Genomic DNA, 21,970 nt, shown 5'->3' on the forward strand with positions numbered 1-21,970 from the left:
GAGGCTCGAACTCAGAGCGGAGACGAGATAAGAACTCGTGAACCCGCTGAAACTCCAAATTGAACCGTGTAGTCTGACAGCAACGGCAAGTTCCACAAACGACGGTCCGAAGAGAGTCAAGCTGACGCTAGATGGCAGAGCACTGTGAATAGAACTCATCAACAGAGGAATCACCTTGCTGGAGTGCATGCTCCTGACGCACCACAGATAGGTAGAGAGCATCACCAGAGGGCTGATAGCGCTGACAGAGATAAGACCACATCGCTGCAACTGCGCCAAGTCCAATGAACTCCGAGGCGAACCGAGGAAGGACACTCGCAGTAAGAACAGCAGCAGCACGAGCATCATCATTGCACCACTGAGTGCAAGCAGACAGATCATCACGATAGGCAGACAGGGCATCCGAGTAAGCTGACATCTACTGATCATAAGCATCAACTACAACATCATCGAGAGCCTTGGCGGCATCTCAATCGGCCTGAGAAGCGTCAGCAGCAAGAGCCGGCGGTGCTGGCGGGGTAGGAGCCACAGGAGCAACAGAGCAAGGAGGACAGGGGACCTCGCCAGAGAGAACATCCAACAGAAGGAGACCACGCATATGGATACACATAAACTCCGCAAACTCGGCATAGTTGGTGCCATCGAAGATCACCTAGCACCGAGGAACATCGACATAGCCCGAAGAAGACATGAGGAGCTCTCTGTTTTTTGGTCAACTGCTATAGTAGACCCCGATCCAGATCGGGATCGGGCTCGCACTGGCTCGATCCAGCCCCGATGGAGGAAGCAGGGTGGGGAAGGGCGAGCGTAGAAGGGCCGGCCCTGGGCAGCACCGGCTGCAGCAGGTGGCCAGGGGCGGCAGGGCGCGGGGATGCGCGAGGAGACGATGGCCGGCCGCGGCCGAGCACGAGAAGGCGCGGGGCGGCGGCAACCGGGCGCGGGGCAGCACGGGGAGGCGCGAGGCGACGACGGTAGGCGCGGCCGCGCTTGGGGCGGCCCGGGACAGCGACGACAGGGGAGTGGGGCGCGGCCGAGCTCGGGGCGGGGCTGCGCGGCCGAGCGCAGGCCGGGGGCGAGGGAGGAGGTGGCCAGCGCAGGCGACGAGGTAGATGGAGGCCGGCGACGAGGGAGCAAGGCACGGAGCTGCGAGCGTGCGGGAGCGGGAGAGGAACCTAAGCATCTGATACCATGTTAGGAATGGGCAACTACTTGCAGAGAAGGGCCAAAGGCCTGTACATATACATGTGTATAATGAGGATAAACCGAAAAGCTATACACATCTAACAATTATAACTTGGTTGCTATTAATAAAGCAGAAGGCCCGTGCAATAGCAACGGGCTGGAAAAGGAATCAACTGTGTCTGTGCATCTCATTGTGTGCCATAGAGCATTGCCGATCCACCCGAAAAAACAAACAGCAACGTCCCAACTTGACACTATTGGAGGCCGCAGCAGTGGTTGCCGGAGACGGTGATGGGAGAGGGGAGAGGGAGGGAGGCGCAGGTGGCAATGCTCTGGCGGAGGAAAACCAAGCTTGTGATGGAGAGATGTGGTGCTGCAGAGTGGGAGTGGTGGGGCTGGAGGAGGAACAAAGAACTGTGGCGCAGGGACCGATAGTGTTTTTTAGTATGCCTCTCCCTTGAAAGCCGAGTGGAAAAAGAGGGTCGCGGATAACGTGGAAAAAAAACCTTCGGTCGTCCCGCGCCTCACCCATGAGAGGCCGGGCGAACCCTAGCCACCACCCACACAAGCCCCCTTCCCTCAGCCCCTCCTCGTCGCCGCTTTCTCGTGGAGGGTTCGCGGTGCAGGGCATGGCCCAGCGAGGACGTCGTGCTTGGTGCGACACATGGTGGTGGCCGCTGGCGTGCAGTGGTGTTGAGTCTGCGTGTCAGCTGGTAGGCGTGCAGCGGGGGTGGGTGCCATGTGGTCTGGCTTGGTTGGGTGCGCCCCCATGGTGGCTCGGTGGAGATCTGGACCTAGCGGTTCGTTGGGCGGCGCGGGCCGGCGGCTGCGGCCTACACTTGGTTGGCTGATGATGCCGGTGGTGGTGGCCCGACGGTGCCCGATCGCCGCGGCGTGGGTACTGGCAGGAGATGGCGGTGCGGGCATCTGGTGGTATGGCGGCGCGAGCGGCGCTGCTCCAGCACGCGGCACACAGGGTGGCGGCGGTCTTCCATCTTCTGGGACAGAGCCATGCCGGCGGTGGCTCTACCCTTTGGCCCGCACTCGGGTGGGCCGAAATTGGGTCTGAGGCAGTCGATACGGTTGCTCCAGGTAGGTGAGATTGGACTACTGCGGGTGATAAGTCCCGCTCCTCACGGTGCGGTGGTTGATGGTGTTGGTTGGAACACCACTCCCCTTTCGGGCAAATCGGCGTTGACAGACATCAACATGGCGTCGTGTGAGCTTGCCCGGCAATGGCTGTCTGTAGTCAGCGGGTTATGTCTCCCCTAGTCCATCGGGACTAGTTGGGGACACAGGCGTGAATGCTTCTTACCGTGAAGGTGTCGACCCGGATTCCGTGATTGATGCCAGGTTAGGAGTGAAAGGAGATACCTTGTACTCTTTCTTCTATGGTTGATGCACCGTGATATGGACGATTGGTGGTGTCTCGGAAATGGATGCCAAAACGGCGGCTTTGGATGGTGGTTGTCTCTCTGGCAGGCGCCATGGCGGTGGTTGTGGCTTTCCCTCTTAGTTGTGTGTGAGGCAGGTGGCTCAGGTGCGCTATCTATCTTTGGCAGTTGCACCGCCCTTATCCATACATAGGGATCTAGTTGTGCCGCGCTTGTCCTGGAGACCTAGTGGTAGCACGGGGGAGCTGCCGAGCGAAAGCTCTGCATTCTGTCTCGACAAGACGACGCTTGCGGGTGCCGCTCTCTTCCTAAAGCCGTCATTGTGGACTCTTCTCTGCTTCACGGCTCCAGGTGAAGACCTTTGTCCCTCCTAGACTCGGCACCGCTGACGCTTAGGACCATTCTTCCTCTTGATGGCGTTGTCGTCGAGCTTAGGTGTTTTAGCCCGTTGCATGGCGTTATACTCAGTTCTTCCTATGTTTTCTTTCGATAGTGTAGTCGCTTGCGTTCTGCGTTATCTAGTTATCCTGCTATTAGCGTAGTATGAGGACTACCTCACCATCTTGTATTGTCCGGCTGTGTACTTTGTTTTGTTGTTACTTTATAGTATATAAAGTGGGGCAAAAACCTGTTTTGAGAAAAAGAAATTGACTAATCTTTGCATCAACCATATCCGAACTTCCCCTTGCACCGGGTTGTACTGGTGGTCCAAATGTGATTTCCAAATGTGGTTTCCAACTATGTTCAACTTCTTATGGGCCAACATCGGTTACAACCTTTGTTGTACTTGTGGTCCGAGCGTCCTTTGATTAGGGTTGTGGAAATGTTGCCTGCGGACAGTTGTCCTCAATACCTCTCGGAGGTGGTAGCACTGCAAGCAAGTCCATCTTCATGGAGTTGGTGTTTAGGCAGCAAAGACACAACCAATATGTTCAGCTGTTTCAATGCGTTATATTTTACCATCTAGTCTATATAGAATTTTTTATTCCTGGAAATGATTATTATTTTTGAATATTTACGTCCTTTTCACATGGTATATATTACATCCTTTTCCTGTTGGTTTGCACGTCTTGTGAAGAGCAATTTAAACAAAACGTTTTATAACTTAGCTTACCAAAAGAAAGCATATCCATCCCCATCTTTAATAAATATATTTCTTCTGATCTTTCCGTGTACTTACACATCAAAAGTTGTTGCAGTTGCCGGATGTGCCCTCGTGTTCCGTAGTTGGCCCCAGCAATACAATGGCTAATACGTTGGAGGAGATGGCAGCTGAACTGGAGAATATACGACGGAGTAAATAGCCATGGGTAGCCTAGCCGGTTTCCCTTGCCCCTTCTGAAAAAATTACAAGGCCCGTCCGGCTCTCAAGAATCGAAGACATGGGGCCGCCTTTCCTCCGCCGGCTGTTATCCAGGCCGGCTTTCGGGAGGCGGCCCGACTTTAGCCCTTATGAAGAAATTCATGGGAGGGCCGGCTTCACGAAGCCGGCCACGAGAAGGCCGATTCCAAGAAGCCGGCTCCCATAAAGAGGTCAACACCGTACCCTCGAAGTTTGCACCAACCTAACGGTGATGAGACGGGGCGTGGTTACAGTGAAACCCGCCGCCCTCGAATCCCGGGGCATGACTGGCACAGTGCGCCGTACGGGTGGCCATGACCCGTCCGGCGCGGCACTGTTGCCATGTCGACCCTGACGCCATCTGCAATGAACTACCAGCGTAGCCCACGGGCGGTGGGCCCTTCGGGCAGAGAGGCCCCGAAGGCGGCCATGCCTCCCCCAGTCGGCCCAAGAGAGAGCCGGCTTCCCGCAGCCGGCTTGCTACCCTCCTCGAAGGAGGCGCCCCATTAAGGATACAAGACACGGTGAGGCTACAGTAATCGCCCACCGGGCGGCGGTACTGTAGCCATGCTCACCACGACCAAGCCTGCGTCATCAGGATAAAGCGACAGTAACTAGCCACCGACCAGGCTCCGACCAGTGGGGCTTGCCTGTCGACCAAAGAGCCGGCAGCCGGCGGGGCCCACCAGTCGGCGGCTCCCAGCAGCCGACGCAGAAGCCGGCGAGAGCAGTCACAGACGGCTGGGCCCCGCGCCCAGTCGGATTACCATTGTACCCCTGGGGGGTAGGCCTATATAAACCCCCCGGGGCACCCATGCAAAGGGTTGGACCCCAAAGCTAGTTTTAGACACCATACGAGGAGAGGAAGCAGGCTAGCCGTGCCCTTCTTCCTCCTCCCACCCGAGCAGCTCAAGGAGCATTGTGTAGCTACTTGTCCGTTTTAGTGATCATGCGGAGACCCCGCAGAGCAGCAGTAGGGGTGTTATCTCCACGGAGAGCCCCGAAGCTGGGTAAGATCCGCCGGCGTGCATGTCTTCGCCTCATCCCGTTTCCAGGCACCGGCGATGTCTTACTGGCTCCCACAATGATAAGCCACCCGTTGGCATATGTCGCACCTACCACCCGACATTTGGCGCCCACCATGGGGCCAGGTGCATCGTCGTCCGGAGACCTGTTCTGGACGGGAACCCTCTTCCTCCCCCGCGAGCGTAGCCAGCCCGGCACGCCCGATGGCGCTTGCCACGACGCGCTGCAAGGCGTCACCGACATCTGCGCGGCGAGCAGCCTCGTCGATCTTCTCGACGAAACCCGCATCTCCGACGAGCGTGCCTCCCATGCGGGCACCGATCACCTCGCCAACCTCCCCGGCCAGCTCCATGTCTCCAGCGAGCCCGCTGCGGAACTGGAGTCGGTTGGCTCCACCGACCCGATGCCTGTCGACTCCGACACGGCCTCCTTCGACACCTTCCCCACCAACGTTGCAATCTACAACGACCCGCTTCCTCGGACCGATGACTGCGATACTGTCACCACCGAGGTGATGGTCATCGGCCACGGCGGCCCGGCCGACGAGAGCGCCCACGACGCCCCGCACGCGGCGGCCCATGACTTGTCCGTCCCCCTCCCGGCTGATGCCGACGACGAAGCACTGGAGGCACGCCACCTCGCCCTCCTCGCGGAGGGCCGGCGGCTGGCTTCCGTGAGACGCCTCACCGAGGCCTACCAGCGCGAAGCTGACCGCGCCGCTTTCGGCACGCCGGCTCCGGCTGGGCCCAGCCGGGCCGGCGTTGTCAAGCAACGCGGCGCCGTCATCGCCGACACGCTGGGAGTCGACCGCCCCGTCTACGCCACTCCGCTCGAAAACCTGCGTGCCGCCCAGGCGGCCGTGGACGAGTTGGACGGCTTGGAGGCCGAAGAACTGCCCCACATGACCCGACGCATACAGCAGCTGATTAACGCGACCGCGCAGCGGCACGAAGCCGGCGCCCGCGCGGGAAGCCCCCCCCCCCCACACCGAGATCATGGTGCGATGTCCCGGACGCCGGCTAAGAGCAATACCCGCGCGCGGCGCGAGAGAGAGCCGGCGGCCAGCCGAAGCCGGACCCGAATCTCCATCGAGCGAGACGCGGACGGCCACCCCCGAGCCATGGAATGGCGGGGCAACCCGCCTCTGCCTCGACCTCGTGGGGAGAGATATCCCACCCCGCCGCCAGTGGCGCACCCGACTCTCAGCGGCCGGCTAGGTCGCCGCGAAGGAGTCGGCGAGAACGACGCCCGCCATCGGATCGACCGCCTAGCGCGATCCCTGGTGCTAGAAGAGGAAGATGATGTCGGCCCGCCTTGTTTCGGCCCCCGCATCCGCGACGAGCCTTTCCCCAAAGGGTTCTCGCTCCCAAGAGACACGCCCAAGTACAACGGCTCCGTGAAGCCGGAAGATTGGCTGATCGACTACTCTATGGCGGTCAGCATAACCAACGGCAACCGGCGCGTTGCCGTGAAATACGTGACCCTTATGCTGCAAGGCACGGCGCGGACCTGGCTCAACAGCCTCAAGCCCCTCAGCATCAACAGCTGGCTAGACTTCACCGAAGCTTTCGTTCGCAACTTCACCAGCACCTACAAGCGGGCTCCCAAGCCTAGGCAGCTCTCCCTGTGCGTACAGGGCCCAGCCGAGTCCACTCGTGACTACCTCACGCGCTGGGCCGAGCTCCGCAATTCTTGCGAAGGGGTGCACGAGGTGCAAGCCATCGAATACTTCACTGCCGGGTGCCGAGAAGGTACCCTCCTCAAGCACAAGCTCCTCTGCGACGAGCCGACTATCCTCGACGAGCTTCTGGACATAGCCGACAAATACGCCACCGCCGACTCTTCAATGAAGACCGAGCTCCGGGTAGACGCGTCCGGGAAAGTACTCAACCCGGCACCCAAGACGCCGGCAGGGGATTCCGGCTGACGCCCACACCCAAACGATCAAAAGCGCAAGGGCCCTGCGCCGCCTCCCGTCAGTCGGCAGGTGGCCACGGTCGAAGACACGCCGTCTGAAGGGCGGCCCGCGCCCAAGAAGCCTAAGGGCGGCCGGCCGGCTTGGCAGCCGGCTTTCTCCTACGACCAAACTCTTGATGCCCCGTGCAAGTTCCATAGCGGTGCAAAGCCGTCCAACCACACAACCCGGAAGTGCCATTGGCTCACCCGAATCTCCAAGGGCGAAGGGCTCGCGCCGCCTCCGCCTGCCGGCCCGCCGCCTCCGGCCGCTCGGCCCACAGTCGGAGCCGTGCACGACGAGTTTCCCGATGAGCAAGCAACCTACATCGTCTTTACGAGCCAGCTCGAAGACCGGCGCGGCAAACGCCGAGAGCACCAAGAAGTCAGCATGGTCGCTGCCAACCCCGCCGGGCACATACATTGGTCAGAGAAACCCATCAGTTGGAGCCGGGCCGACCACCCAGAGGTGATGCCATCTCCCGGCTCATATGCATTGGTCCTGGAAGCCACCCTCGCGACGAACCGGCGCGCCGCCCGCTTCTCCCGCGTGCTGATAGACGGCGGGAGCAGCATCAACATCCTATACCGTGATACCTTGGAGAAGCTAAATGTCAAGACGAAGCAGCTCGCGCCGACTCGGACAGTTTTCCATGGCATCGTCCCCGGCTTGTCTTGCGCCCCCATTGGCAAGATCAAGATTGATGTACTCTTTGGGGACAAGGAGCATTTCCGCCGGGAAGCAATCTGGTTTGAAGTGGTGGATCTGGAGAGCCCCTACCATGCATTGCTTGGCCGACCCGCCTTGGCCAAATTCATGGCAGTTCCCCACTATGCATACCTCAAGATGAAGATACCGAGTTCCAAAGGCGTCACCACCATAGCCGGCGATTACAAGAGGTCATCTGAGTGCGCTGCAGCCAGCAGCCGGCTGGCCGAGTCCCTTGTGATCGCCGAAGAGAAGAAGATGTTGGACCGGGTCGTGGCCATGGCCAGCCAACAACCGAGCCAGTCCCCCGACTCCAAGGAGTATGATGCCCAAGGATCTTTCCAGCCGGCCAAGGAAACCAAGAAGATACCCCTTGACCCCGAGCACCCCGAGAGGTTTGCCGTCATCGGAGCAAGCTTGGACAGCAAATAGGAAGGCGAGCTCGCCGGTTTCCTCCGTGAGAACCGGGACATCTTTGCATGGTCTCCCAAAGACATGCCGGGTGTTCCGAAGGAATTCGCCGAGCACAAACTACACGTCCGAGAGGACGCGAAACCAGTCAAGCAACCCCTCCACCGACTGTCAGAGGAGAAGAGAAGGATTGTAGGGGAGGAGATAGCCCGGCTTCTGGCGGCCGGCTTCATTATGGATGTTTTCTTCCCGGAATGGCTTGCCAACCCGGTCCTCGTGCTAAAGAAGAACAACAAGTGGCGCATGTGTATAGACTACACAAGCCTCAACAAAGCCTGCCCTAAGGATCCCTTCGCCCTCCCAAGGATCGACCAAGTGATAGACTCCACGGCCGGATGCGAGCTGTTGAGTTTCTTGGATGCTTACTCAGGATATCACCAGATAAAGCTAGACCCGGCCGACCGCCTGAAGACCGCCTTCATCACGCCATTTGGAGCCTTCTGCTACCTGACTATGACATTCGGCTTGAGAAATGTCGGTGCCACTTTTCAGCATTGCATGCAGAAGTGCCTCCTCAAGCAACTCGGCAAAAACGCTCACGTCTATGTGGACGGCATTGTGGTGAAGACGGAGAAGCGCGGCACCTTGATGGAAGACCTCAAAGAAACATTTGAGAACCTGCGCCGCTTCCAAATCAAGCTCAACCCCGAGAAATGCGTGTTCGGAGTACCAGCCGGCCAGCTCCTAGGCTTCCTGGTCTCCGAACGCGGCATCGAATGCAACCCAATAAAGATCAAGGCCATCGAGAGAATGGCGATCCCTACCAAACTGCGAGAAATCCAGAAGTTCACCGGATGCTTGGCGTCCTTGAACCGCTTCATCAGCTGGCATGGAGAGAAAGCTCTCCCCCTCTACCGCCTCATGAAGAAGAGCACTCAGTTCGAGTGGAACGACCAGGCCGACCAGGCTTTTCACGAGCTGAAGAAGATGCTGGCCACGCCACCTGTCCTGGCGACACCGACTGAGAAAGAGCCCATGCTCCTTTATATTGCTGCAACTAGCCGGGTGGTCAGCACCGTCATCGTAGTCCAACGTCCAGAAGAAGGCCGAGCACAGCCGGTCCAGAGGCCGGTGTATTATTTGAGCGAGGTGATGTCCGCCTCAAAGCAGAACTACCGCCAAGAAGATGTGCTATGGCGTATACTTCACCGCCAAGAAGTTGAAGCCCTACTTTCAAGAGCATCCCGTCACGGTCGTATGCACTGCCCCGCTGGCCGAGATCATAGGCAGCCGGGATGCATCCGGCCGGGTGGCGAAGTGGGCCATCGAGCTGGCCCCTTACACGATCTTCTATCAGCCCCGCAATGCCATCAAGTCCCAAGCATTGGCCGACTTCCTCGTCGACTGGGCCGAGACCCAGTACCTGCCGCCGGCTCCCGACTCCACCTGTTGGCGCATGCACTTCGATGGGTCCAAGATGCACACCAGCTTGGGAGCCGGCGTCGTCCTTACCTCGCCCAAGGGCGACAAGCTCAGATACACGCTGCAGATCCACTTTCCCGCCTCCAACAACGTGGCCGAGTACGAGGCGCTCATACATGGGCTCCGGCTTGCCAAGGAACTCGGCATCCGCCGGATCCTATGTTATGGCGACTCGGACTTGGTGGTTCAGCAATCATCCGGCGACTGGGACGCCAAGGACGCAAATATGGCAAGCTACCGCTTCCTGGCTCAGCAACTCAGTGGATACTTTGAAGGATGCGAGTTCCTCCACGTACCGCGAGCCGACAACGAGCCAGCCGATGCCCTGGCTCGAATAGGCTCCACTCGGCAAGCAATACCAACTGGCGTCGCCCTTCAACGCCTTCTCAAGCCGTCCATCAAGCCGTCTCCAGAGTCCGACTCCATCTTCGTGCCGCCCGACCCCGACGCGGCCATGTCCGGCTCGAAGAATCAAGCAGGCGATCCTGGGACTTCAGTAGCCGGCTCGGGGACTGCCGCACCCGGCCCGGGGACTGCGGCAGCCGGCCCGGGGACTGCACCAACACAACAGCCGATGGCCGACTCCAGTTTTTCATCACCCAACCCGCCCACCCTGGTGGCAGTTGCCACATTGGCAGTAGAAGAAGTCACAGCTCCGTCACGGGCTCAGTCCATCCTCAACTTCCTAGTAAACCAAGAGCTGCCGGCTGACGAAACAGAGGCGAGACATGTCCAACGTCGAGCCGGAGCATACACAATCGTCAACAGAGAACTCGTCAAGCGCAGCGTCACCAGAGTCTCCAACGGTGCGTCGAGCAAGAGAAAGGCATTGCAATCCTCAGAGACATTCACCAAGGAGAATGCGGCCACCATGCGGCTTCAAGATCGCTCGTCGCCAAAGCTTTCCGCCATGGTTTCTTCTGGCCGACTGCTTTGGACGACGCCAAAGAAGTAGTTAAATATTGCAAAGGCTGCCAACTCTTCAGCTCCAAGCAACACATGCCGGCTTCGGCACTCAAAACCATTCCCCTCACCTGGCCCTTCACCGTTTGCGGACTGGACATGGTGGGCCCATTCAAGACGGCGCGCAGGGGCATGACGCATTTGCTCGTCGCCGTGGACAAATTCACCAAGTGGATTGAAGTGAAGCCGATCAAGAATCTGAATGGGCCGACTGCAGTGACATTTATTGCAGACATAACAAATCGGTACGGCGTGCCACACAGCATCATCACCGACAACGGCACGAATTTTGCCAAAGGAGCCTTGGCACGATTCTGCGCGGCGCAAGGCATCCGGCTGGACCTAGCGTCCGTCGCCCACCCACAGTCAAACGGCCAGGTCGAGCGAGCCAACGGCCTCATCCTCTCCAGCATCAAACCCCGCTTGGTCGTACCACTGGAGTGTTCAGCCGGCTGTTGGCTCGATGAGCTGCCGGCTGTCCTCTGGAGTCTGCTTACTACCCCAAACAAGTCAACCGGCTTCACCCCTTTCTTCCTCGTGTACGGTGCCAAGGTGATCATCCCAACCAACGTCAAGTTCGACTCGTCTCGGGTAACCATGTACACGGAGGTGGAAGTCAAGGAAGCGCGAGAAGACGGCGTCGACCTGCTGGAAGAAGGCCGGCTGTTAGCCCTCAGCCAGTCTGCCATCTACCAGCAGGGTTTGCGCCGCTACCACAGTCGGAAGGTCAGGCCAAGATCCTTCCAAGAGGGCGACCTTGTGCTCCGGCTGATCCAGCGAACAGCCGGCCAGCACAAGCTCTCGGCCCCTTGGGAGGGCCCCTTCGTCATCAGCAGAGCTCTAGGCAACGACTCCTACTACCTAATCAACGCGCAGAAGCCCAAGGCGCGCAAGAGAGACGACTCCGGCAAGGAGTCAGGACGACCATGGAACGCCAACCTCCTTCGAAGCTTTTACAGTTGAAATGCAGTATGTATCACGCTAACTTTTGTACTAAGTATGAGACAATAGGCCTCCCGAGGAGAGCTCGGGGACTGCCATCTTTTATCTATGAATGCAAAGTATCATGCGTATAATCTGGTCTTTTCATTTACTCGTTCTGTCCGGCACCGGGTTCGACTAGTCGGCCCGGGGACTGGCCGACTGGAGTTATATCAGAAGTCCTACCTGCGACCAGACAAGTAGTGTGTCGTCACCCAGGCTTAGCTCTTGCCAAATTCGCAGCTCGAAGAACCGACTGCTCGGCTGGCAAGAGTCAAAAGCAAGAAAGGATGCCCACACGAAAAACGGCTAGGGACCAACGGACTAATATAACAAAAGCCGGTTGACAACGAAAGAAGATAGAGAGGAAAACTTACCACGGCCGGAGGATTGGCGCGAGAATACGGCGGCTTGCCATATTGCCAGTCCACGGCGAGCTTAAGGTTGGCGATGTAATTTACCATGAGCGCCACCTCCGCATGGGGCATTTCCCATGTGCTCAGCCGGCTTGGGTCGAAGCGGCCGCTCATCTGGCACATCATATGGGGCCGGCTTTGGAGAGGAAGAATCCGGCGCTCCACGAAGGCGGCCACCAAGTCGGCTCCGCGCAGGCGTTCCGACTGGATCATCAACCGAAGCCGGGAAACGGCGGCGCTCCCAGCCGGAGACAGGGACCTGGACCGGTAGCTCCATGACGGCTGCCTCCCAGCCGGCGGGCCGGCTACGTAAGGCGGCAGATTGACGTAGTCTCCTTGCGGGGCGATGTTCTTCACGTAGAAGTACGATTTTTGCCAGAGCTTCACCGACTGGATCAGGGGGATGGCCGGGAACGGATTGTTCTCGCTGGACCTCCTCATGGCGACGTAGGCCCCGCAGGGGGCGGGCACGCCCGCGACGACGGTGCCGAGCTTGCTTTGGAAGAGCTCTCCCCAGAGCTCCAGCGTGGGGAGCACCCCCAAGAAGCCTTCGCAGAGGGAGACGAAGGCCGACAGCAGCATCACCGCATTAGGCGTGAGGTGATGCGGCTGAAGGTTGTAGAACTCGAGGAAGGAGCGCAGAAATGCGCTCACTGGAAGGCCGAAGCCGCGCAGGCAATGCGAGCGGAAGACGACCCGCTCGCCTTCCTCCGGCGCCGGCGAGATCTCCGTCTCCGGCGCCAGGCGGACCTGCACGAGGCTGGCGCCGGGCAGGCGCCGGGTCTGGCGGAGGAACTCCACGTGATCTTCATGGACGTTGGAGCCGTCCCATGAGCTTGACAGCGCCATGGAGCAGAGCGGTGTGGAGGAGCTGCGATGGAAGGCCGCGGCGGCAGCGAGAGGAAGAAGAAGGAAGACGAGGAGGGGCGGAGTGTGGGAGAGCGAGCGAACCTCTGCCTCTCCCCCTCCTCCCCCTACTTGTAGGCTCGTGTGGCGGAGCCGAGGAGGTGCGGCGTGGGGGACGTGGGGATCGATCGTGCCCGCTCCCCCCCACGCCCCGCGTTTATGATGCCCTAAAAACGAGTTGAAACCGCCACAGGAAGGCGAGCAGTCCCCCTGGGCCGCAGAAGATCAGCGCCCGGGCCGAGGCCAGGCAGTGGCGAGCCCGGGCCTGCGGCGGCGTCCTGTCGCGCGTGCGTTGGCAGGTTTACGCTGCCACGTGGCCGATGGAGGGGCCCGTGGTCAGCGCGCGAGTCAACTACCATCCCATCTATGAGGCGCAGGAGCTCTCTGAGACCGGCCTACACCAGCAAAGCCGGCTCCTCAGGGTAAGAAGCTGACCAAGTTTCTCGTCCCTCAGGCCGCCTCGAAGCTCGATCAGCTTCGGGGACTACTGACGGAGTAAATAGCCATGGGTAGCCTAGCCGGCTTCCCCTGGCCCTTCTGAAAAAATTACAAGGCCCGTCCGGCTCTCAAGAATCGAAGACATGGGGCCGCCTTTCCCCCGCCGGCTGTTATCCAGGCCGGCTTTCGGGAGGCGGCCCGACTTTAGCCCTTATGAAGAAATCCATGGGAGGGCCGGCTTCACGAAGCCGGCCGCGAGAAGGCCGACTCCAAGAAGCCGGCTCCCATAAAGAGGTCAACACCGTACCCTCGAAGTTTGCACCAACCTAACAGCGATGAGACGGGGCGTGGCTACAGTGAAACCCGCCGCCCTTGAATCCCGGGGCATGACTGGCACAGTGCGCCGTACGGGTGGCCATGACCCGTCCGGTGCGGCACTGTTGCCATGTCGACCCTGACGCCATCTGCAATGAACTACAAGTGTAGCCCACGGGCGGTGGGTCCCTTCGGGCAGAGAGGCCCCGAAGGCGGCCATGCCTCCCCCAGTCGGCCCAAGAGAGAGCCGGCTTCCCGCAGCCGGCTTGCTACCCTCCTTGAAGGAGGCGCCCCATTAAGGAGACAAGACACGGTGAGGCTATAGTAATCGCCCGCCGGGCGGCGGTACTGTAGCCACGCTCACCACGACCAAGCCTGCGTCATCAGGATAAAGCGATAGTAACCAGCCACCGACCAAGCCCCGACCAGTGGGCCTGCCTGTCGACCAAAGAGCCGGCAGCCGGCGGGCCCACCAGTCGGCGGGTCCCAGCAGCCGGCGCAGAAGCCGGCGAGAGCAGTCACAGACGGCTGGGGCCCGCGCCCAGTCGGATTACCATTGTACCCCCGGGGGGTAGGCCTATATAAACCCCCCGGGGCACCCATGCAAAGGGTTGGACCCCAAAGCTAGTTTTAGACACCATACGAGGAGAGGAAGCAGGCTAGCCATGCCCTGCTTCCTCCTCCCACCCGAGCAGCTCAAGGAGCATTGTGTAGCTACTTGTCCGTTTTAGTGATCATGCGGAGACCCCGTAGAGCAGCAGTAGGGGTGTTATCTCCACGGAGAGCCCCGAAGCTGGGTAAGATCCACCGGCGTGCATGTCTTTGCCTCATCCCATTTCCAGGCACCGGCGATGTCTTACTGGCTCCCACAATGATAAGCCATCCGTTGGCATATGTCGCACCTACCAGCCGACAATATAACAAATCAGCATTACAGTTCTATGTTGGGCAAGAGCTCTAATGTCCATCAAGTTACTGACATACGAGAAACAACGTCAGATGTGGAAGAACTTATCATTGGGAGGACTGAAGAAATGAAAGAAATAGTGGCTACTTTATGTGAGAGCATCACACCAGGCATCACCATCCTTCCAATATATGGATTTGGTGGTATTGGCAAGACAAACTTGGCTCGGCTAGTGTACAATGATTCTATGTTCGCAGGCTACTCTCTGGTATGGGTCTATGTGTCCCAAAATCTCGACCTAAAGAAAATTGGCAACTCTATTATATCACAGCTATCAGAGGAGAGCCACTTAGCTGAAAAACAGTTGATACATAATAAACTCAGAAAGGTACTTGCTGATAAGAAAATTCTTATTGTCTTAGATGATGTGTGGGAGGAGAATCCAGATACACTAAAATCTTTGAAGGCTATGCTAAGGCGGGTGAGGGCAGCAACGTAAGGATTATCGTAACCACAAGAGATGAAGCCATTGCAAGAGAAATTTGTCATACAGTTGGGCCATATAAGCTAGAGACTTTAACAGATAAAATTTGTTGGAAAATAATAAAACAAAAGGCTGCCTTCAAAAATCGAGTCGACAAGAAGCAATTGAAGCATATAGGAAGGGAGATTGCCACCAAGTGTGGAGGTATGGCTTTAGCGGCTCAATCACTTGGATACACTCTGAAAGGCAAGAGGTTTGATATATGGGAGTCAATGAGGGACAGTGACATCTGGAATTTAACAACTTTGAAAGATCCATCATCAAGAAATCATAAAGTCCTAGCATCCTTGCTGATAAGCTATAGCCATATGCCTGATTGGTTGAAGTTGTGCTTTTCCTACTGTGCAATATTTCCAAAAGGTCATTGTATATTGAAGTATGATCTAATTCATCAATGGATTGCTCTTGGATTCACTGAGCAATCTTATATGTTTGATCCTATGCAGCTCTGCGAGAATTATGCAAGGCAACTTTTGGGGATGTCCTTCCTTCAGTATTCAGAGACATCTTCGGTGAGTTAATTACTACATGATTCTATTTTCTTTTCAACCTTATGTATTCCAACTCACAGTGTATAAATTTATGATGAGTGCATTAAAAGCATCATAGTGCACATGCTTGTGTCGCAAAAGAAATTGAAAAGAATTCTTGGAAAGAAATTTGTTCATTGTACAAACGTACGATGCTCTTCCAGCTAACAAACAGTTGTGAATAAATAGTCATTCATGAACTGTACGAAAAGGATAAATTTCTTGCAACATTGTTTCCCCCCATTTTGGTCATTTTTATCTGTTACGAACAGCAAATGTGGATATTTAAAATATTTTTGCTAGTGCGCATGCTCTAATACACAGCACATAATTGTCAAATTTTTATTTTGAAAAGTACGCAAGTGCAAGTAGTTGCTAACGGGTGCATAGGTCCGTGTGTGAAAATATATATTAACACTCTGGAACCCCCTTAGAAAATGAAGGTGCAGTAGGTTAGAGGGACAGAGTTGACTCCGATTAGATCGGGCCTACTGGCTGCCATGTGATGTAGAGGCCAGCAATGGTTGACCAAATTACCCATCCAATTCTGATTAATTTTAGCTAAAGAATTACTCAACGTATAAGATGACTATGTTTTTAAGTATCTGTAGAAAAGAGGAGGTTTCAGGGGTCGATGGCAGTGGGTTGGAGAGCGTGTGCCCACGGTGCTCGCCGCCGTTAGTCTGATGCCACACGCGCTCTGTGTGCGGCATTGTAGTTGACAGGCGCTGGACGTGCAGGGCATTGTGAGTTCATCCACCTGACAGATATCATGGAGGCCCAAATCATTGATCACCGTGCCTAGGTTTAGTTCGAATCCGAGGCTCCTCCGACCCCGCCTACCGCCGTCTCCCGGGAAGGCGGCCGGGGCGGCGTGTGCCCCCCCCCCCCCCCCCCCGCGGTCGTTGGCGGGTGCCCCTGGATCTAGCCCAGGTGGTGTCAGCGGCTCAGCGGCGGCGGGGCCTTTTATACTCACGTGTGGCTCTCCTTCCCGGGGCAGGGCGCCGGCGGCGGTCCGGTGTCCTGGTGGTGGTGGCCGGCGGCGGTCCGGTGTCCTGGTGGTGGTGGCCGGCGGCAGGCGAGGTGCTGGCGCTGCTCCTTGCGGCGGGGTGGCCGGCGGCGTGCCCCCGGCCCAGATATACTAGCGGGCTGGCTCAAGCGCGGTCTTGCTGCCTATTGTGCGGTGAAGAGGAGGAGCGGCTCGGACAGGGGGCGGCGACGCCCACGGCGTGTCTTCTGCAGTGCGACGATGGGAGCTTTACGGGCATTTCAGGGCCCGGCCGGGCCTATGAGCCCACGGGCCTGGTATGCTTCTGTTGTTGTGTCTGGTCGGTTATTGTCGTTGACGGTGGAGGTTGGGCTCTCCTGCGTGCCGACGGTGCTGTTGCGCCTAGTCCCGGCTCCTCTTCTTCATTGTGCAGGCCCACTTCGTGGTGTCGTGGTGAGACAGCGTGGGCGGCTTGAAGACCATGTTGGCACAGGGTGGTGGAAGGTATGGTGGCGTGCTCCGGAGCACCCGGGGTGATGGTTGGGATCGGGAGAAATCCATGTCGGCCTATCCGACACCGACACAGTAGCGCCTGAGGGTGCCATCGGACTTTCCTGAAGGGCGTCGGGTGCTACCCTTCCTTTCTCCTGGCCACGTCCCAGGGGAAACCCTTGGCAGCAACGTCGTCATCGTCGCGTCCCTTCTTGGAGGTGTTGATTGGTACCGGCGCTTCGGAGTCTAGGAGCATGGTGGGAGATCTCCGGTGGGCACAATGGTCGCGAGGCTTCTTCGTTTTTTGTCGATCCGCCGTTGTTGGCATTTGTTCCTTTTATATTTTCTCTTTCGTTTTTTTTGGGACATGAGTATGCTGCTTCCGCCCCAACACCTATCGTTAGTTTTATCGGGTGTTTGCTATATTAATATAGCAGGGGCAAAAGCCTGTTTCAAAAGCCCAGATCGTACTGCCCTCTGGCAAGGACGACTTCAATTAGAACCTCCCTGCCCCTGGGTGCAGTCGGCGTATGCTGTTCTCTTTGATGGCACGGTGCAACCTCCATTATCGCGTTCGATTTGGGAGGCATGGGTGTTTCATTGGCTTGTTGGCCCAGGATCGGTGCTGGACTGCAGATAGGCTGGAGTGCCATGGTCTGACCAATCAACATGTCAGCATTCTAGCTGCAGCAGATCATCTCCCAACCATCCATGATCTGGACCCTCAAGCGAATCAACTCTTTCTCCTATAATATACAGAGACACACTTTTATCTTTGACTAGGCATTTGCTCTAATACTATACTCACAACATTAAAGTAGTGTTTCAAATTAATGGTCATGAAAATATGGTACCCGCATGGAAGAGTATTTCCATTGCTATACTACTATGTTTACAGTTTTATGGCAGTACCTCCATTGAAAAATATAGTATTATAAAACAAAATAAATTCAAAATCCTGACACCATTAGGTGTTCTTTATCTGCAGACTGATAGAACAAGAAGGCAATACAAAGATGGTATGTTGTTCACGATGCATGACCTAGTGCATGATCTCGCAAAAGAGATCTTGGCCCATCAAATTAACACTGTGGGAATCAAATGCCGCTATGCATTGCTCACAGATTGTAGCAAGTCATTGGAGTTGTCCGTGAAGTTTCCTGCAACCTTAAAGGTGCTACATTTTCGGGACTGTGGCAAACGAGAACTTTGTGGTGATGTTTTTTCAGCAGCTAAGTTCCTCTGTGTCTTGGATTTAAGTGAGTGCTTTATTAAGAAGTTACCTTATTGTATTGGTCAACTGAAGCAACTAAGGGTTCTGTATGCTCCAGGGATACAAGATACGATGATTCCCAATTGTATCACCGAGCTCTCAGAATTAAATTATCTCGACCTTAGAGGCTCTCAGAAAATCTCAGCATTGCCTGATTCAATTGGTGATATGAAATCTCTGATGCATCTTGATTTATCATATTGTTATGAGATTTGTGAACTTCCAGTATCCTTTGCGAAGCTGAAGCAGTTGGTGCATCTTGATTTAACATATTGCAGAAGAATATCTATATCAAAATCTTTTGGTGGATTTACCAAACTTCAATATTTGAGTTTAGCAGGACAAACGAATATAGACGTGAATAGGAGAGAGCTATCAGAGGTCATTGATAACCTAACAGAACTTAGGTATCTAAATCTATCAGGATCCATAGACAGTATGATCACATCAGATAAAGTTCACAGCTTGCTTGCCTCTATCAGCACACTTTCCGGTCTAGAGTATCTGGACTTGTCTTATAATAGAGCGTGTAGCAGTATACCAGAAAGTATTTGCAACCTCAGGAAGCTTCATGCATTGGACCTAGCAGGCTGCAAAAAACTGAAGAAGCTTCCCGATCGTATGGACCAGATGGTTAGTCTGAAGGTTCTAAATTTAAAACATGTTAGGTTGGAAGAATTGGCGGTCTCTCACTTCAACTGTGCCTCTTTGCCACACTTTGTGGTGCATGCTTCAGGTGATAGATGTTGCAGCAATATCATCCGCCTTCAGCCTACAAATCCTGTTGAGCTGTGGATAGATAGACTTGAAAATGTGAATTCTGTAGAAGAAGCACACGGTATAAAACTAATAGAGAAACAAAAAATTGAAAAGTTGAGATTTCAATGGACTGTAGCGACTGGAAGGTTTGTGGAGGACAAGGAGGTGTTGAAAATTCTAGTGCCACCAAGCAGTGCACATATATTGACTATATCTGGTTACGGGAGTGTGAGCATTCCTGATTGGTTTATGGATCTTAGGCAATATCTCCCTATTCTTTCTCAGTTATATTTGTGTAATTTTCTGAAGTGCAATAACCTACCACCACTTGGTGAACTACCAAACCTACGATGGCTGGGTCTCTACTATATGAAGAGCTCGCAAGAGTGGAACATGGGATATACCAGTGGTGAGGAAGGTGCAAGTGAGCCTAAGCTTGAGTGCTTGACCATAGAGCACTGTGCCAAGCTGAGGATAAAACCATGTGTGCCTAGAGCTACGTCTTTGTTCATACGTGGTTGTGACGCAATGCTATCATCATGGGGAGAGAGCCCTCCACACAACGGTACTTCCTGCTCTTCTCCATTAACACAGCTGAGTGTTGAAGATAGCAAGGTGCTCATGCATCAGTGGAGGTTGCTTCACCACCTCCCTTCCCTTAGTTGGTTATCTATCGTCAGTTGCAGTGATCTGAATCTGACCACCTCACCTGAGATAATCCAACGCCTCTCCTCCCTGGAAACATTGTGCCTCGAATCATTGTCCCTCAACCAAGCAGAACTGCCAAGATGGCTGGTTGAACTGACATCTCTGCAGGAGCTAACTCTGCGTGAGTGTGCAATCACGACACTACCGGAGTGGTTAGGAGAACTAACCTCTCTCAAGAATCTGGAGATTAAGCACTGCGAGGGCATCAGGTCTTTTCCGGACAGCATCAAACAACTGACCAAACTTGAATATCTGTGCGTTGATGGTTGCCCTACATTAGAGAAGTGGTTTGAGTCAGAGGAGAACAAGATGAGGCTCGCTCACATCAGAGACGTAGAGGTAAGTGCCTGCCAAGCTTCCATTCTCGTAGTGACAATTCTCCTTTCCACCATTGCGGTGCTTACAGCTTGGTCGCTTTGGCACCACCGCAATGCTGTGATTTTCGACAAGATCACACCCTCTTCTGCCTCCCTCCTAGCTGCGATTCAAGAATCAAGAGGAAGCACGCTCCTGGGCCAGCGCCGGAGCCAAAGGACTTAGCACTATTATGCTTCTAATCTAAACATTACTGTAGGGCTGAGCATCCCACTCCCATGCTCACTTGCATCACGGTAGCGCCATCCTGTGTACGCAACCGTGATGCCAACCTGTACGTTCACTCCCCTATCAATGCAATGATACGCTTCCAAGCGTATTCGCGCGAACCACATATGGCATAAGTAGATCTCTGGATAATCATTCTAAGTGTTGAACTAGGTGTCTATTTTTTCCCCTTCATTTGATGCCACATGTGTCTAGACTGCTGGGTAAAATACATGACACTTGTGCTAATTATTTATCTGAGAAGACATAAGTATGGTTATAGTTGTGCCATAGCTTGGACAGCAATGCGTGCCCTGTTGTTCTGACTATACTGTTTCTGTTTTCAGGTGTTCCCACCATCAGAGTACTCACCATACTCAGACGAACAAGATGTAGCAGATGACTCTTCTTCAGGGGTCGACAATGCCGAGGGCTCTGCATATATGGGTATGCAGGAAGAGCAGCGAGTACCGCCGCCGCAGGCAGATACTAGATTGATGAGGCATGTCCAGATGTGCTGCGTAGTGCTGTGATGAACGTGCCCGGCTTCCCTGCGGAAGCTTTGAGAGTTTCCCTATCTCATTTGGAAAACACGTACCAGGTCTCTGCATATTTGAGTATGCACGAGTCAAGATGGCAACGGGGCCCCGAAACCCGCGTCCCCGCGGGTTTTTACCCTATTAGGGGACGGGGATGGGCGTCTTTTCATCCCCGCGGGGCTGTTGTTGGGCACATTATACAACCCGACACGTTTCGTGGGTTTGCACCCGTTTCGGTAGTCCCCGAACCCGAAACCCGGCAAAATACATTTTTTACCAACCAGTGCTCCTGCGCGGCCCAACCCAAAACTACCGAGCCCCCCACCCCTAGTGTCGAAGGCCAAACAGCCAGTATCGCCAGCTCCTTTCCCCCTCGCTCGAGCCCTCATCTCTCTCTCCCACATAAGACCTAACCCTAAACCTAGGACCCCAGGCGCCGCCTGGCTCGATCCCATCTCGCAAGATCCGTCGACCACGATCTGCGCCGGCGAGCCTCCTCCCTCCACGTCTTCTCCCCTGCCGCCGGTCTGATCTGGAGAAAGGGCGTAGCCACCGGTGACGAACTCAATGGTGGCCTCTTCACGTCCCAAGTCGGGTTGTTTTTTGTTGAAATTTTCTCTAGTTGTGCTGCTGAAATGTGCTTTTTTTGCTGTTGAAATGTTATTCTTTGTTGCCACTATGTTTGTTTAAATATTTTGATTTTCTCGTGGGTTCCCCGCGGGTTCCCCGAAACCCGATGGGTTTAGGGGACGGGCGGAAAACTAGCCCCGCGCACGGTGATGGGGACGGGGACGGGTTTGCAATTTTCTCGTGGGGATGGGTTTGGGAAGGTAAAACCCGATGGGTTTCGTCCCCGTTGCCATCTGGATGCACGAGGAGCAGCGAGTGCTGTGGCTCAGGAGGAGCTTCTTGGCGAAGGGCACCGAGTAAACGTTACCAACTGCTGGTTAGTCGTAATTATATTGCAGAATGATGTTACCAGGGCTCTGCTGACTCGCCCCCCGCTCATAGGCTCATAGGCCCCCGTGTCGCCCCCCGCTCGGGCGACTCGGGTGGCTCCCCAACCCTAGTCGCCACCGGGGCCTAGCCCATCTTCCTCCCCTCCTCCCGCCGCCGCCGGAGGACGCCGC

The 21,970-nt window shown here is 55.6% G+C and overlaps 1 protein-coding gene and 1 pseudogene across 1 annotated transcript; both read left to right on the forward strand.

The window, feature by feature from the left end:
- Positions 1-12,735: 12,735 nt before the first annotated feature.
- Positions 12,736-15,578, forward strand: LOC123106238 (disease resistance protein RGA2-like; annotated as a pseudogene).
- Positions 15,579-18,012: 2,434 nt separating this feature from the next.
- Positions 18,013-20,834, forward strand: LOC123106239 (putative disease resistance protein RGA1). Its single transcript, XM_044528458.1, has 2 exons — positions 18,013-20,058; positions 20,649-20,834. Exons 1-2 carry the CDS (start codon positions 18,013-18,015, stop codon positions 20,832-20,834), a joined length of 2,232 nt encoding a protein of 743 aa, XP_044384393.1.
- Positions 20,835-21,970: the final 1,136 nt, after the last annotated feature.

Source organism: Triticum aestivum, chromosome 5A (genome assembly GCF_018294505.1).
Source record: "Triticum aestivum cultivar Chinese Spring chromosome 5A, IWGSC CS RefSeq v2.1, whole genome shotgun sequence".
NCBI lineage: Eukaryota > Viridiplantae > Streptophyta > Magnoliopsida > Poales > Poaceae > Triticum > Triticum aestivum.